The following is a 17,320-nucleotide window of genomic DNA, read 5'->3' on the forward strand; positions in this document are numbered from 1 at the left end:
TAGTAAAATAAAATAAGTTGAAGTTGACTAAAACCAAAATCAATATAAATTAAAACTACATAGAAATATTAATATTATTTATTGGATCAGAGCTAACATGAACTTAACATGAACTAACAAAACAGTCAACTTCACGTTGTTTCTCTTAGTAGGATGAAAATAATCTGTTATTTAAACTGTGATTAAATTATATATAGAAAGCGATCAAAGAACGCTTTCTTTACAATCACTGGAGCTGTCAATCAAACAGAGCGAGGTTATCAGTTCTAGACTCAACTCTCATTCAACCAATCTCTTATTTACATTATTGTGTTTGCACTATTAGTTATGATGAAAGCATTCGTTAGTGTGCAGAAATCGATTTACAATTACGAAATAACTATTCATGCACTCAACATAAGCTATATGCTCATCACTGTAACCTTTCACACCATGATCTCAATATAATGATATAATCAACACTTTTCACGATTAGTAAACCTTGAGAGCTGTAATAGTAAAAATGTGCAAAAAATTTTCCAGTTGTAATACTTTATGCTATCTTCATATGCAAAGATGTCAACCAATCACAGCAGTGGGCGTTTACACTGAAGTCTCACAGCAGACACGCCCTTCGAATCAGGGTAGGAAAAATGCCTTTTATTTCTAAATTATGATCATTTTTGATGTAAAAATCACACTACCATTACAAGTGCACCCCAGGACACATTATAAAATAATAAAATAATGTAGTTCATGACCCCTTTAAAGGTCCCGTTTTTCGTGGTTTTTTGAAGCTTTGATTGTGTTTATAGTGTGCAATATAACATGTGTTCATGTTTCGCGTGTAAAAAAACACAGTATTTTTCACATAATTTACTTATCTGTATACCGCTGTTTCCACTGTCATAAAAACGGGCTGATGACTTCCTTGTTCTATGAAGTCCCTCCTTCAGAAATACGTAACGAGTTCTGATTGTGCCAGCGGTTCCTGTGTTGTGATTCGACAGCAGTTTAGCGCCTCTTACCATAACGTGGAGATGCATGCGCTCAGTGTTATTGTAAACATGTCTTTAATGTTACCCTATCAATTTGAGCCGGAATCAGACCCGGTGATTGGACTGCGGGATGAAAATAACAGCGTTTCGACGACATGGCGACAAACACACTCTACAAACGCAACTCTTGTGTATTCCTGTGGGCGGAGGTTAGTGACGTCTTTAAAGAAGGAAGTAGTGTAGGCGATGTAGGCGACTTCTGTTAAATAAAATATCTCGCTTGGCATTGAACTTTGAGCTTTAAAATTTTACAGATTTTATTTATACTCTAACAACAACATTACACACTAACTAAAGTTTGAAACATGGGATCACGAAGAACGGGACCTTTAAAATAAACCTAAAACCAATAAAAATGCACAAAACATTACTAAAACATAAACTAAAATTCAAATAAAAACTGAAAATATACAAATAAAAGCTCAAAATATGAAAAAATATGGTAATAGTATATAAATAATACTAAAGTAACACTGGGATTTGGTAAACTTGGTCCTAAACCAGTTCTCTTACCTTTAAACAGTAAAGGATCTGGTGTCAGTCGGTCCTTTCAACAATAAGATTCGTGAAATGAGGCAGAAACCAAGAGCTCACAATCAGTGTTCACATAGGCTTAAATCAAATATGATTACATTTCAAATTAATTGTCTTAGACATTTCAATTGAAATCCCTCCACCCTAAATGAAAATCATTTACTCGCCCTCATATTCCAATCTCATATTACTTTCTTTCTTCTATAAACCTCTAAATGAGATGCTAGACAGAATATCTGAGCTGCTCTTTTTGAGATAGTGAAAGTGGATGGTGATTTATACTATTTCAGCGATAAAAAAGCAACATTAAATCAAATCATAAAAGTTGCATTGTGCTCTATATTCCAAATCTCATTCATGTTTGTGTTCAGTTCCAAAATAGTGCCTCTTTAGATGCACACACATCATTATTTCTGGTCATGTAACAATCATGACACACTCCTAAAAATAAAAGTTATTTGTTGGAAAACCCCATTTTGGAAGCTTTAGTTTTAAGAATGCACAGAAAATTTTGACAATTGACAATTATCAGTGGACTGAAAAGCTATTGTATGATTTCAGAAGATTGGAATCTGGCGCATGAATCTTAAGAACTACTTTCAAGACACTCGTATGTGTCCTTTTTGGAGCTTGACAGTTCATTCATTTCTGCTAAACATCTCTTTTTGCATTTAATGGAAGAATAGAAGAAAATAATACAGGGCTTGAAACAGCATGGACCTGAGTCAATGATGATACAATTGTAATTTTTGGGTGAACTATTCCTTTAAGGTCCTGTACTAAACATGATGCCATGCTCTCTATCAAAAGCTGACTGGGCCCATTAATGGCTCATGAAATATGTACCAGGGCTTAGTGTCAAGAGCCAATTTGCCATGTCAGAGAGTGAGAGAGAGGGTCCCATCCAAAAGATTAGCAGTGCAGCGCGTGCAAAAAGAGTCTGTTTACATCTGGTAAGAGTGAATGGCCACACAGTAACTGTGTATGAATGAGCCTTTCAGTTCTAACTTGACCCACTGAAGATTGAGAGAGAGAGAATTCACGACGAGCAGTATATGTCAAAACATACAGATAAGAGCTCTTTTCCCTTTTGCATAACTGATGTGAAGGCTCAAACAGAATCTGCAGACTTTCTTTTGCATTTTCAGAGCTGATTCTGGGGGAAAATCTGGAAAAAGGATTCCAGCACTTAAATGACATCTTCAGTAATAACAAAAAAAAAAAAAAAAGTTTGATGAAGTTGTCTAAAAGTAAATGGTTATGGTTAAACTCAAGCATAACTGGTATAGTAAGGCTGCATGATAATGATAATCATGATTATTAATATATATACACACACACACACACACACACCGATCAGGCATAACATTATGACCACCTTCCTAAGATGAGTTTGAGGTGTTGACTTAGCCTCCAAATTCCCCAGATCTCAATCCAATCGAGCATCTGTGGGATGTGCTGATGTGCTGTGTTGGTCCCCCTTTAGCTGCCAAAACAGCCCTGACCCGTCGAGGCATGGACTCCTCTAGACCCCTGAAGGTGTGCTGTGGTATCTGCACCAAGATGTTAGCAGCAGATCCTTTAAGTCCTGTAAGTTGCGAGGTGGAGCCTCCATGGATCAGACTTGTTTGTTCAGCACATCCCACAGATGCTCTATTGGATTGAGATCTGGGGAATTTGGAGGTCAAGTCAACACCTCAAACTCGTTGCTGTGCTCCTCAAACCATTCCTGAACCATTTTTGCTTTGTGGCAGGTGCATTATCCTGCTGAAAGAGGCCACAGCCACCAGGGAATACCGTTTCCATGAAAGGGTGAACATGGTCTGCAACAATGCTTAGGTAGGTGGTATGTGTCAAAGTAACATCCACATGGATGGCAGGACCCAAGGTTTCCCAGCAGAACATTGCCCAAAGAACACTGCCTCCCCCGGCTTGCCTTCTTCCCATAGTGCATCCTGGTACCATGTGTTCCCCAGGTAAGAGACGCACACACACCCGGCCATCCACGTGATGTAAAAGAAAACATGATTCATCAGACCAGGCCACCTTTTGGAAATGCTCTGACCTAGTCGTCTAGCCATCACAATTTGGCCCTTGTCAAACTCACTCAAATCCTTACGTTTGCCCATTTTTCCTGCTTTCAGGAAAAATGGAATTATTTATTCCAGTGAATTATTTATTCCAGTGTGTGTTTTGCTTTAAAACACCAGTGGCACATTTCAGAAAGGAGGTGAAGTGAGAACTCTGAGTATGTTAACCCTGAAATGAGGGAAACTCTGGGTTTTCCGTTTCAGAATGGGAGGTATGTCAAACCCGAGAAAGCAGCGTAAGTCAAGCCCGTTTCTAAAAGAGAGGTAACTTATACTCAGAGACAGTTACCCTGGTAACTTACTCTGTGAACCTAACCTGGTCGGGAGCAGGTTTTCTTCAGTAAACCCAGAGTTTCCTTCGGTCTCCTCCCCCTTTTTAAAGTGCAAGTGATGTTTAAGTTGTTCATTCATTCGTTCACGCTGCAAAAATGCTTTTCTTACTGTGTATTTTTTGTCCTATTTCAAGTACAAATATCTAAAAATTCTTAAATCAAGATGGATTTTCTATATAAGAAAATGATAGGCTATAAGATATTTAGTCGTGTTTCCAGGGGGGGATCTAAATTAAGTGCGTTTTACTTAAGTAAAATTATCAATATCTGCCAGTGTGGTAATAAAAATAATCTTAATGCAAACGGAAAACAAGATTATTCAGAGTGTCTATTACTAAATGCAAATTTACAGTAGACCATCAATGTCACACAAGTTTAAAAACATTGCTTATGAATAATGGCTTCAGTGGTGTAAGCAGTAGCGTGTTGGGCACGGAGAATTAACTTGTGACGCGATTGACCGTGTTCAAATCTGCCTTCTGCCAAGCTCGCTATTCTTCCTTTTCCCATCACATCAGAAAGGCATTTATTTTCAATAAAAATTAAGAAAATGTTCTAAAAGTGTAAGTAAATTGCCTAACGAGTGTTTAATAATGATTATTGCTAATTATTGCATCCTGTTAATTTTTTTTTTATGCATATTAAATTATTAAAATAAAAAATATTAAATTATTTATCTCCTTTTTTTGCATGTTGGATACCATGAAAATGAATATTAGTTCAATAACTTACCATTCTACCAGTTTCCACCTTTGATATTATAACAGTGATAAGAATTAAGCTTGCATGACTCAGAAGTATGCGGACGTCATTTTGTCACGTGCTGTTGCCATGGTGAATCGTAATATCGGAGCTCCATTGATGATGGCTTTTCATAGTCGTGGTGCACGCGCTTAACTCCGAGTCAACCTACTCAGAGTCGACTGAACTAACTGAATTCAGCTGTTCTGAAACTGAGTTTCCCATTTCAGGGTAAGTCAACTCAGAGTTCAAGTTTTAACTCAGAGTTGGTTGAACCTCCTTAGAGCCCAAGCTCTGTCATATTCTGTGATTGTTTCTGAAGAGCGCGAACTCTCGCATCATGCTGTGTGAAATACAGACTAAACAAAACACTGCTGTATGGCCAGATGATGCGCAAACTACGTTTCGCGGCTGAATAAAGCAAACCAGCGTCTCGCTAGTAAAGTTTTGATAGATGAGGATTTCATTCAAGGTAAATACGATTGTGGTGATGTATAAGAATCGTACAGTGAGCACGGGTGAGTCGTAAACAAGGTCTTTGCTGTAATGTTTTTTTTTGTTTTGTTTTTTCATGGGTGCTTTGGTGTGCATAAACTTATTAATTATATGGACTCCTTATTTAATTTGGTTATTTGGTGTCCTTTTAGAGTCTTCAAGTATCCTTTTTTTAAAGACACTTAAATTTCTCCTTGAAAAAAGCTTGCAGAAAATACAGTTTTGTGAGGATCATCCTTCAATCTGATAGTTTAAACAAGATAAATGATGTATGCTTAATATCTCGATAAGTATGCGATTAATCACACAAAAGGAACGGCCCCACATGGGATTGGATACAAGAGGTGGTACACTGCAGTTTTAAGGAGAAAATACTCAGCAATGGTGTTGACTGATGAATTTGCACATGGTTTGAGTCTCCACACAAACACATAAACAACATTAAAAACTTGATTTTCACCACAGGGGGTCTTTAAACCCGGACAGCTTTCACATATTTTGCTATACAACAGCAAGACGTGACTATCCACAAAGTGCTTTTTTACACAGACAAATCTGCACTTACAGGAATTACGTCTAGGTTTACATCATGCATGAGTTTAAAGATGTAAATCAATATTTGGGATTCAATCATTTATTGCAGAATGATTATCCTGCACTCTGAGACTGTCTCAGAGTAACATATTTATGTGCAGCACTGATTTAAGGGTTTATCTATAAAACTGTAATTAAAAGCAGCTGTGAATTTATGGCCCTGCATGGGCCAATGAATCAAAACATTAACACCCTTTGAACCATCAGTATACTGTGAAGCTGTAGAACACATGAAAGCTGTATAAAACCATAGGATTTTACCTCATCAATGATGTCTTCTGAGTACAAAGCAGCAAAAAAAAGAGTTTAAAATCTGTCAAACTTTATGAAGAGATCTTGAGATCTACCTCAAAATTCCATTATTTTTTGCTACCTACACACCTTGTAAAGTCGCCCTCCCATGACACTACAGTATGTGTAACACTTTTCATATGGATGTCAAATACAAAACCTGCCATTTTCAATAAATATTAAAATCTTGACTTTTTTGGTGTAAATATTTTGTGTGGGACCCTGTAGCCTTCTTGTTACAACTACATAAAGAACTGGTTTAGGACCAACATAAAGTACAACTACAGGCATACATTTGACTTGACATTTGATATTCATCAGTGTTTTGATCTGCCTGCATTGACACCATTTTCTTTAAGAGCTGCTGTGCAGCTTTATATACCATTTATCACTGTCAAGCTGCTTTGACACAATCTGCATTGTAAAAAGCGCTATATAAGTAAAGGTGACTTGACTTGACATACAAGTGCAAACTTGAAACTACGGCTGGGCGGGAAAAAAAACATCAAATTTTATTATATTATTTATATAGATATGTATTGTAGAAGTGTATTAAAGGAGTAACAATGTACATAAGCTATAGCATTTGTGCAATTATACTAAATGTATTTAGGATAAAGTTTTTCATACAAATACCGTTGAAACCACATTTTACCATGTTTATGTGTGCTTTTAACTGTGGTTATTAGGATCTAAATGTATGCTATGACCAATGGTTAATTTTAATAAAACTCAATCAGTTAGAATATTTAAATTTTGGTTGTTACAATTCGTACAAATATTAGCTATTTTTGTTAATGAACCACAATTAATGGTCTGGTTTCTACAACTTTCACTTAGGAGCAAAAATCTGCCTTTAAAGGTGCCCTAGAATTAAAAATTGAATTTATCTTGGCATAGTTGAATAACAAGAGTTCAGTACATGGAAATGACATACAGTGAGTCTCAAACTCCATTGTTTCCTCCTTCTTATATAAATCTCATTTATTTAAAAAAAACTTCCGAAAAACAGGCGAATCTCAACATAACACCGACTGTTACGTAACAGTCGGGATCATTAATATGTACGCCCCCAATATTTGCATATGCCAGCCCATGTTCAAGGCATTAGACAAGGGCAGGACGTCTGGAGCAGCACAGCTGAATCATCAGACTAGGTAAGCAAGCAAGAACAACAGCGGCAGATGGCAGATCCATGATATCATGATATTTTTAGTGATATTTGTGAATTGTCTTTCTAAATGTTTCGTTAGCATGTTGCTAATGTACTGTTAAATGTTACCATCGCTTCTCACTGTATTCACAGAGACAAGACTGTCGTTATTTTCATTTTTTTAAACACTTGCAGTCTGTATAATTCATAAACACAACTTCATTCTTTATAAATCTCTCCAACAGTGTGTAATGTTAGCTTTAGCCACGGAGCACTATCAAACTCATTCAGAATCAAATGTAAACATCCAAATAAATACTATACTTACGCGATCAGACATGCTGCATGACGAACACTTTGTAAAGATCAATTTTGCTTTTGCCTTAATGCTGTTTAATGCGAGAATTTAAAGGGGCCGCAGCCTGAATCGGCGCATATTTAATGATGCCCCAAAATATGCAGTTAAAAAAATGTATAAAAAAAAATCTATGGGGTATTTTGAGCTGAAACTTCACAGACACATTCAGGGGACACCTTAGACTTATATTACATCTTTTGAAAACACGTTCTACGGCACCTTTAAACTTCAAAAGAATTAAAGATTTGACATTTATCGTGGTAATTATTATAGACTGATATGAACATTTTTATCGTGATCTTTTTTTTTTTGGCCATATCGCCCAGCCCTACTTGAAACACACTCAAACATCCACAACCTATTCCCGGCTCACAGCAATGAGGCTGTCTGGAGCCAGTTTTTTGTCTCTGCTTTAGGTGTCAGCTGTTCAAACAGGCTGGAGCTGCAGCCGTAGTGTCTCTGGACCCACAATACAACAGCACTGAAAAACCAAAGCTCTCGCACTGCTGCCTGACACATCCACGGAAAACTTCACACCGTGCCCAACACAGCACGCTCACTCATTTATATATACACACACGCAAACACAAACTAGAGCCTGTTGAGTGCTAGCCAGAAATGACATGGGAGATAGAGCTGTTGTTTTTCTGACTGTTCACTTTTGTGTTGATGAACACGTCTCTACTGACAAATAACTGTTTACCACACTGGCTCTGTTGCAAGCTAGAGCGCATTTTAAGGCATCGCAAACACGCTCCCAACACAGTGGCTGATCCAAAAGGTAGGCGGCATAACATACTGTACCTCATTTGTTGGCAACGAAAGGTTTGAATTCAACATATTCTCATTCCTCCTCTCAATGCCACATAATTTCCGGCCATCTCTCTATGGTCTCTGTCAATAACAAGTGCTGAAAACTATCCCCAAAAAATTTTAAACTTCACAATGCAATAGAAAGAGCATATTGTTATGCATTTCCTGTCTCTGAGAGACAGAGACAACAAAAGGATCATTTGTTAGTCCGCCTACAATGCAACCTTTCAGTAGTGTTTACGAATCTGTAAATTGGGAATAAAAAAAAAAAGTGTAAAATGGAAAGCGAAGAGAACACTCCCTAAAATAGAGGAGATGGTGACATTGAAAAAGAGAGCACAAATGGCCTCAATTTGAAAACTTGAGAATATCAATACTATTGAAAACAGAATGCAATAAAAACCAATCAGGCACAGGGTTAGAGCAACATCTGCTTGTCATAATCTATGGTATAAGCCAAGCAAGAATTGCTATTTCAAAATCTACTCTGGCTCGTAATTGTTGACTATGTACTCATTTAACCTCAGAGCTTCTCCTTAAATGTTGTATTTCTCAGGAACAAGAAGTGCATGCTTTGGGTCCCGGCAGAATAAAGGTTGTTCGGCTGAGATAAAGTGTTAGGTGCTGATTCATTCAAACAAGTGAATTTAAGAGCTTAATAAGAACCCGATGCCAAAGTGCACCAAACTATTTAAGAATACAAGGGTTGAAAGCACTGCAGTTTAACTAAGAGCCAAAGCATTCTGGACGCAACAGGTTGTGGGCCATGCAGAAATGAATTGAGAATGCCTTTGAAATTCACTACCTGATGTAGAATTGTAATTCAGTTTGGATGGATGGATGGATGGATGGATATACAGAACGATAGACAGCCAGAATGATAGATAGAATGATAGAACAATAGAACAATAGAACGATATAACGATATAACGATATAACGATAGATAGATAGACAGATAGATAGATAGACAGGTAGATAGATAGATAGATCTATCAACGATAGAAGGATAGATAGTCAGACAGATAGATAGATAGATAGATAGATAGATAGATAGAAACAGTCAGATAGATAGATAGAAACAGTCAGATAGATAGATAGAAACAGTCAGATAGATAGACAGATAGATAGATAGATAGATAGATAGATAGAAACAGTCAGATAGATAGATAGATAGATCTATCAATGATAGAAGGATAGATAGATAGATATAGATAGATCTATCAACGATAGAAGGATAGATAGTCAGACAGATAGATAGATAGATAGATATATCAACGATAGATAGATAGATAGATAGACAGATAGATAGAACGATAGATAGATAGATAGATAGATAGATAGATAGAACGCTAGAAAGATAGATAAATAGAACGATAGAATGATAGATAGATAGATAGATAGATAGATAGATAGATAGAACGATAGAACGATAGAACGATAGATAGATAGATAGATCAATGATAGAAGGATAGATAGTCAGACAGATAGATAGAACGATAGAAAGATAGATAAATAGAACAATAGAACAATAGAAGGATAGATAGATAGATAGATAGATCTATCAACGATAGAAGGATAGTCAGACAGATAGATAGATAGATAGATAGATAGATAGATAGATAGATAGATAGATCTATCAACGATAGAAGGATAGATAGTCAGACAGATAGATAGATAGATAGATAGATAGATGGATAGACAGATAGATAGATAGAACGATAGAAAGATAGATAGATAGATAGATAGAACGATAGATATATATATACATAGATAGATAGATAGATAGATCTATCAACGATAGAAGGATAGATAGTCAGACAGATAGATAGATAGACAGATAGATAGAACGATAGAAAGATAGATAGATAGATAGATAGATACATAGATCTATCAACGATAGAAGGATAGATAGTCAGATAGATAGATAGATAGATAGAACGCTAGAAAGATAGATAAATAGAACGATAGAACGATAGATAGATAGATAGATAGATAGATAGATCTATCAATGATAGAAGGATAGATAGTCAGACAGATAGATAGATAGATAGATAGATAGATAGATAGATAGACAGATATAGATAGATAGATAGATCTATCAACGATAGAAGGATAGATAGTCAGACAGATAGATAGATAGATAGATGGATAGACAGATAGATAGATAGAATGATAGAAAGATAGATAGATAGATAGATAGATAGATAGATAGATAGATAGATAGATCTATCAACGATAGAAGGATAGATAGATAGATAGATAGATAGAACGCTAGAAAGATAGATAAATAGAACGATAGAACGATAGATAGATAGATAGATAGATAGATAGATAGATCTATCAATGATAGAAGGATAGATAGTCAGACAGATAGATAGATAGATAGAACGATAGAAAGATAGATAAATAGAACAATAGAACAATAGAAGGATAGATAGATAGATAGATAGATAGATCTATCAACGATAGAAGGATAGATAGTCAGACAGATAGATAGATAGATAGATAGATAGATAGAGATAGATCTATCAATGATAGAAGGATAGATAGTCAGACAGATAGATAGATAGATAGACAGATAGATAGATAGAACGATAGAAAGATAGATAGATAGATAGATAGATCTATCAACGATAGAAGGATAGATAGTCAGACAGATAGATAGATAGAACGCTAGAAAGATAGAACGCTAGAAAGATAGATAAATAGAACGATAGAACGATAGATAGATAGATAGATCTATCAATGATAGAAGGATAGATAGTCAGACAGATAGATAGATAGATCTATCAATGATAGAAGGATAGATAGATAGATAGATAGATAGATAGATAGATAGATAGATAGATAGATAGATAGATAGTAAAAGTGTGAAGGTTTCTGATGGATGGATGGAAGGATTTGAAAGTATTTACAACTTAATTTTCATCAAACAAAGCTATACAAATTCTCCTTTTGTGTTGCATGGACAAAATTGGAAAGAGTGTGAGTAAATAATGACAGAAATTTCATTTTTGAGTGAACTGTGGTGAACTGAGTCACCCGAATCATAACACATCGTCCCCTCTGAGGTTTGTCACTGCCACCATAACACAAGTGTGCATACTTACAGTACGCTGGCCAACCACTCACATCTGCATTTGTGTATTTGATGAAACATGTTTCTGGCTTAATACTAGACTGATAAACACTCTATACACCGATTCAGCCGAGGCCTTGTGAGTTTGATCACTTTATCAGGCAGAACAAGAGGTAAAATTGAATACATCTGCCCACCAAATCCCACATCTAACACAACCGACCCCGCAAACCCCTCCATGAGAAAGTGACAGAGCCGAGATGTGTGCGTCTAGCAGGCGGAGCGCACTGCCAGAGGGAGGTGAAAGAGCAGAGCCGTTCTCTAATAGGAAAAGCAGGAAAATAGGAGATGTGGGAAAAGAGTAGTGAAAACACCTGCTTCACTCTCAGTGCTGAAACTCACAGCTTCTTAAAGAGTCCCAGCGGCAGCTCCCACGCGTGCATAAATCACGCTGAAGTGTTTAGCCCATAGAACAAATATTATTCTGAAAGATTACTGCAAAGAGCTTTAATGGAGACTCTGGATAAATGCACATCAAATTTCAATTTAGACTCCAGCAGAAACCTGTTCCCTCCAAGATGGATGACTCCAATCACCTGCTTCAGTCAGCAAGAATGGAATTATAAATTCTGACATGGTGGCGTAAAAGAGAGAGCGCTGGTGCTGTCCGTCAGCTCTCGTATGAATGACACTAGCCAAATGGTGCGAGTGCATGGAAAAGGTGCTCGATGTGGCCGGCTGTAACTCTATCCCAGAGTGCACTGCTTCACTAATGCTACCTGCTACCTGCTCCGTCTTTCCACTTGCATTTCATTCAGCCATGGCAGAATCCCACAAAGGAAGGACTTGGGTTTCAGCTGTCGTTATTCATGTACCGGCGCGTAGGACAAAGAGATTTGGCCACTTGAGGTGGCAGCTCTGCGGTGTAAATGGCTGTTATCGAGTGGCCCTGTTGCGATGGATTAGGCTGGCGTCCATGTTCATGCCAGCTCTTCCATTAACATCCACACCAGCTCTCTATATATAACCCGTTTCTTCCTAAAAAAGACGGAAACGTTCAACGATTCCCTCTAGACGTGTGATGGAGTCTGTGATTATAATTTGACTTGAGAGGCTGCAAGAGAGAGCTGCGACATTTGACTGGAATATTTGAGGTGATATGTAAATATATCACAAGTTCAACTGGGTTACAAGTATTCAATGTTCCCTTATCTATTCATCAGAGAATCCTGAAAAAATCTAACATGGTTTCCACAAAAAAATATTAAGCAGCAAAACTGTTTCCAACATTGATCATAATAATCCGAAATGTGTCTTGAGCAGTGAATCATGCTGAAGGATCATGTGACACTGAAGACTGGAGTAATGATGCTGAAAATTCAGCTTTGATCACAGGAATACATTACATTTTACAATATATTCAAATAGAAAAGTTACTTTAAGTTGTACTAATATTTTACAAATGCAGGTGCACGAGAAACACTTTAAAAATCTCACCAACTTCATACTTTTAGTACACATAAAAATATTCATAAACTATTTGAAAATGATCAAATATGAAATTGACTGGTCACTAAAACTCACTGAACTATCTCTAAATCACTAAAGCTGTTAATAAAATACAATATGTTCGATAAAAACTAAATATTGTTGCTTTAATATGTTTATCAAATATTTGGAGGGATTGTTTTGCATTGAAACAATATGGATTATAAAAAGCACTATATAAATAAAAAAAGTGTAATTTCGAATGCACAGGTGCACAATTATAATTATGCACTCATTATACAAAACAAACATCAAAAGCATAAATTTTCTATCGCCATTTTGTTCACAGAAATCATTTTTCAGCTCATTTTTTTGTCCAAAGGCCTTAATAATAATAAAAAACAAAGATATGCCATCCAAAGTATGTAAGGTAGTACAACTAGATCTCTTTTATTGAATCTAAAAGGTTTTAATTATATTTTGCTACATTTAAATGTATTTTAAAGATTTTGAAGTGTCAAAAGGTCATTCGGTTTAACCGTCCAAAGGCCAATACAGCCATTTCATTTGTGATTAAAATATCTTAAAATGTAATAAATGTATATATTTTTATTCTGGCATGATTTTATAACATCATATATCAACATAGTGCAAAATGGTATTAAAATTATGTGTAGAAGTCGTTGCTTTGTTATGATTCGTAAAAATGAATTTCGTTGATGTCATTCGGAGTAACCGATATAAAGGGTCATTTTGGATCAAGTCATGTGGTCAATATCATGTGACAGGATGTGACATCATTCAGACACCTGTAAAGGACCACATGGTCATGAAGCAAAGTAACTAACTCTCTCTTAACTATTTGAAAAATTCATGTTTTCACTTGATCATACGCATGTCCCGAAACATCAGGTCATTTGGTACAACTGCTATAAAACATGGAAAATGCTGTAATATTTTAAAAACTGACTGTCCTTTTGCTAGCTAGCTAGATATCAGCCTGTTAGCATCGTTTGAAATATCGTCATTCGGTATAACCAAAAGTGTCATTCGGCAAAACCGAAATTTTGGTTAAACCGAATGACTTTTTTGGTGACAAATTTTGTCCATCTTGTAAAAAAATAACAAAAGCAGTGTTAATTGATTATAAAAACTACATAATTTCATTGTTAACACTTAATAAACCTTCAAAATGCACACCTTATTTGTCAATGACCCTACAATAAAACACAAAATTCAAACTTTTACTTAAATATCAACATAAGAACAACAAATTACTGTAGAAACGATCAGATTAGGCTATATTGTAGGTTTACAAAATGGCAGAATGCCCATAAACCCTTGCGCTTGGATGTATTATGGACTATTATGATGATTAGCCAATGTAAAAACATGTAATGATCAACTTTACATCTGAATACAACTTGCAATACGCAATATATGCAGCAAAATAGCATGTTAGAGTGGACAAATGAGTCTCAAAACAGCTAAACCCAACTGTAATGTCACAGTACAGTGTGTTCGATTATAAAACGAACTATATGAAATGTAACTGTAGAGTCAGTGCTGTACAAATGACTAAAAGTACAGCAGCCAGCAGACAAGTCTGATACAGCATAGAGGTGAGCGATAACTAACTTCACAAAAACAATGTTTGACCTTTATCATACCTGACCAGCGGATGACATCAGTGTCAACATGAAGCTGATCTGACAAATGGGCAAAACCCAGAAGTCCATCTTTCAAACCCTGTTCCAGAGCTGCCTGATGAATGATGTCAGTCAGAAATCAGCCTGAGGAGAGACAGAGAGAGATCATTTAAACAGAGCTGCTGCTGCTGCTGCTGCTGGAAGAATGATGCTTGATTATTTACCTCTGTTGATTCTAGATTGAAAGTGCCAGGCCTGATTGACTTAATTACCCTGTCTATGTTGCTCTGACAGTGAAGAACAGCCTCTTTCTCAGGTATTCCCCATGCATAATGCAACAGCAGTAGGAATGCAGTGCGATAGGTTTCTGTGCAGCAGTGAATGTCTTATGTGCCCATATTCACATGACACAGCTTTTATTTGATCAGATTAGTGCATGTGTGAGATGCTGCAAACAGACATTGTGAGCAAACGCACAGCTTCTGTCAGATCAAAGTTGCTTTATAAATGACTCTCGTATGAAAACATGAACACCAGCTGATATCATCCTAGAAAAACTCGTCATGCAGAGCCAAGAAAAGACGTGCGTTCATATGATCAGCTCTTACCTTTGCTGCAAAGTAACTCACGGATTCACATTTTAATCCATTAAACGCGCGCGCCGCACCAATAATCAATAATCACCGCACGAGCTCCGATTCTGTTCACTTGAATGGCGCGTGTCCGTCCGTCAGTCGGATGTTAGAAAGGCTGAATGCAGCTCGAATGACTGAGTTTCTGCTCTCTCCTCAGCGCACGGCTGCGTACTGAACACTGAGTTGACAGAAGTTAGTGTGCTGAGCTTATAGCCCACTAGGCGTCCCATACCGGACGCGACGCGACTAGATCGCTCCCCCCAGAGCGGGGCACGTTGTCACACTTTATGGGGTAAGCTGTTGCGATGGAACCTGCAATTAAAGAGCCATTTTTTGTGTGGGCATTAACTACCTGATGGGTAGTTTTATTAACTCAACTATTGCTGTATTGCATGCTTAAAATGAACCCAAAGAATGTTGGAAATGAACATTTATTAATAAGTTTAATGAGTAATTAAACAATAAACATTAAATTGCTTATTAATAAATGTTCATCTTTTGATTATTATTGTTGCCTCTAGTAATTATGTGTCTGATTTTTAATTTCCAACATATTTTGGGTTCATTTTAAGCCAGCCATATAGTCATTTTTAAACAATAGTTGGGTTAAATTAAACTACCCAACATGTTAGTCAAACATTTAACCCAGATTTTTTTAGAGTGTGATTATATACATTTAAATCAATCAAAGATTTATGAGAAATACCATTGTTTTGAGAATACAGCAACTTTTCAGTTAAACTTTCATTATATACAGTACAGTTGACTTAAATTATATAGTACAGATCAAAGGTTTGGAAATATTAATGTTAACAGAAATCTCTTCTGCTCATCAAGGCTGCATTTATTTGATCAAAAATACAGACAAAACTGTAAAATTGTGAAATATTATTACAAATTAAAATAAAGGTTTTCTATTTGAATATACTTTAAAATATAATTTATTTTCTGTGATCAAAGCTGAATTTTCAGCATCATTACTCCAGTCTTCAGTGTCACATGATCCTTCAGAAATCATTCTAATATGATGATTTTTATCAATGTTGGAAACTGCTTAATATTTTTATAACCTGTGATGCTTTTTTCAGGGTTCATTGATGAATTCAAAGTTAAAAAGAACAGCATTTATTCAAAATAGAAATATTTTCTAACAATATAAGTCTTTACTATCACTTTTTGAATAAAAGTATTAATTTCTTTCAAAAAAAATCAATGACCTCAAACGTGTTTATTGTTACAAAAGATTTATATTTTGAATAAATGCTGTTCTTTTTAACTGTTTATTTATCAGTGAATCCTGAAAAAAGTATCACAGGTTATAAAAATATTAAATCAGCATATTAGAATGATTTCTGAAGGATCATGTGACACTGAAGACTGGAGTAATGATGCTGAAAATCCAGATTTGCATCACAGAAATAAATTATTTTTTAAAGTATACTAAAGCAGAAAACCTTTATTTTAAATTGTAATACTATTTCACAATATTACTGTTTTTCCTGTATTTTTTATCACAGCCTTGATGAGCAGAAGAGACTTTCAAAAACATTAGAAATAATAATGTTTTCAACCTTTTTTTGACTGGTGCTGTATATAATTTAAAATATGCTTTTCTATCTATTAAAGTAGCCTACATTAATAATTCACAGTGGTCTTGTTTGAACATTTGAGCTACAGTAGACAAATATCTGGATGTCCTTGCATTAAATAACAAAATATCAAACAAGAGGTATAAGATTCACTAAAAAATAAAACAAAATTACTAAAACACAGTTGATCAAAAGACACTGAGCAAAACAGAAAAAAAAAAGAAGGAAAGTAAAGTCTTTGAAATGGAATCTTGGTTTGATATTTTGTATCTGACTCAATGACATTCAGACATTTTAAGTGTTCAGATACTTTTTGGGTTGATTCCAGAGAGCAGCCCAGAGCTTCACATCAGCTTGTATGGTTCTGTGTGCTCCTGCGCCTGATCAAAGAGCCTGTTGGGGCGCAGCATATCTGTTTATTATGAAGTGCAGAGTAGCGTT

At 35.9% G+C, this 17,320-nt stretch overlaps 1 protein-coding gene across 2 annotated transcripts in view; it reads right to left on the bottom strand.

The window, feature by feature from the left end:
• The window catches only part of adamtsl3 (ADAMTS-like 3), a 245,072-nt gene extending 229,580 nt beyond the window's left edge, over nt 1-15,492 (bottom strand). Inside the window, exons 1-3 of one of the 2 annotated variants that reach the window (XM_048183677.1) lie at nt 15,264-15,492; nt 14,928-15,103; nt 14,677-14,799 (exon numbers count right to left, since the gene is read on the bottom strand). In XM_048183677.1, the coding sequence (XP_048039634.1) occupies nt 14,677-14,745 (69 nt within the window). In that variant the 5' untranslated portion in view covers nt 14,746-14,799; nt 14,928-15,103; nt 15,264-15,492. The remainder of the gene's footprint in view (nt 1-14,676; nt 14,800-14,927; nt 15,104-15,263) is intronic. The other variant, XM_048183676.1, reaches the window with a different exon arrangement.
• Nucleotides 15,493-17,320: the final 1,828 nt, after the last annotated feature.

Source organism: Megalobrama amblycephala, linkage group LG3 (genome assembly GCF_018812025.1).
Source record: "Megalobrama amblycephala isolate DHTTF-2021 linkage group LG3, ASM1881202v1, whole genome shotgun sequence".
NCBI classification, from domain to species: domain Eukaryota; kingdom Metazoa; phylum Chordata; class Actinopteri; order Cypriniformes; family Xenocyprididae; genus Megalobrama; species Megalobrama amblycephala.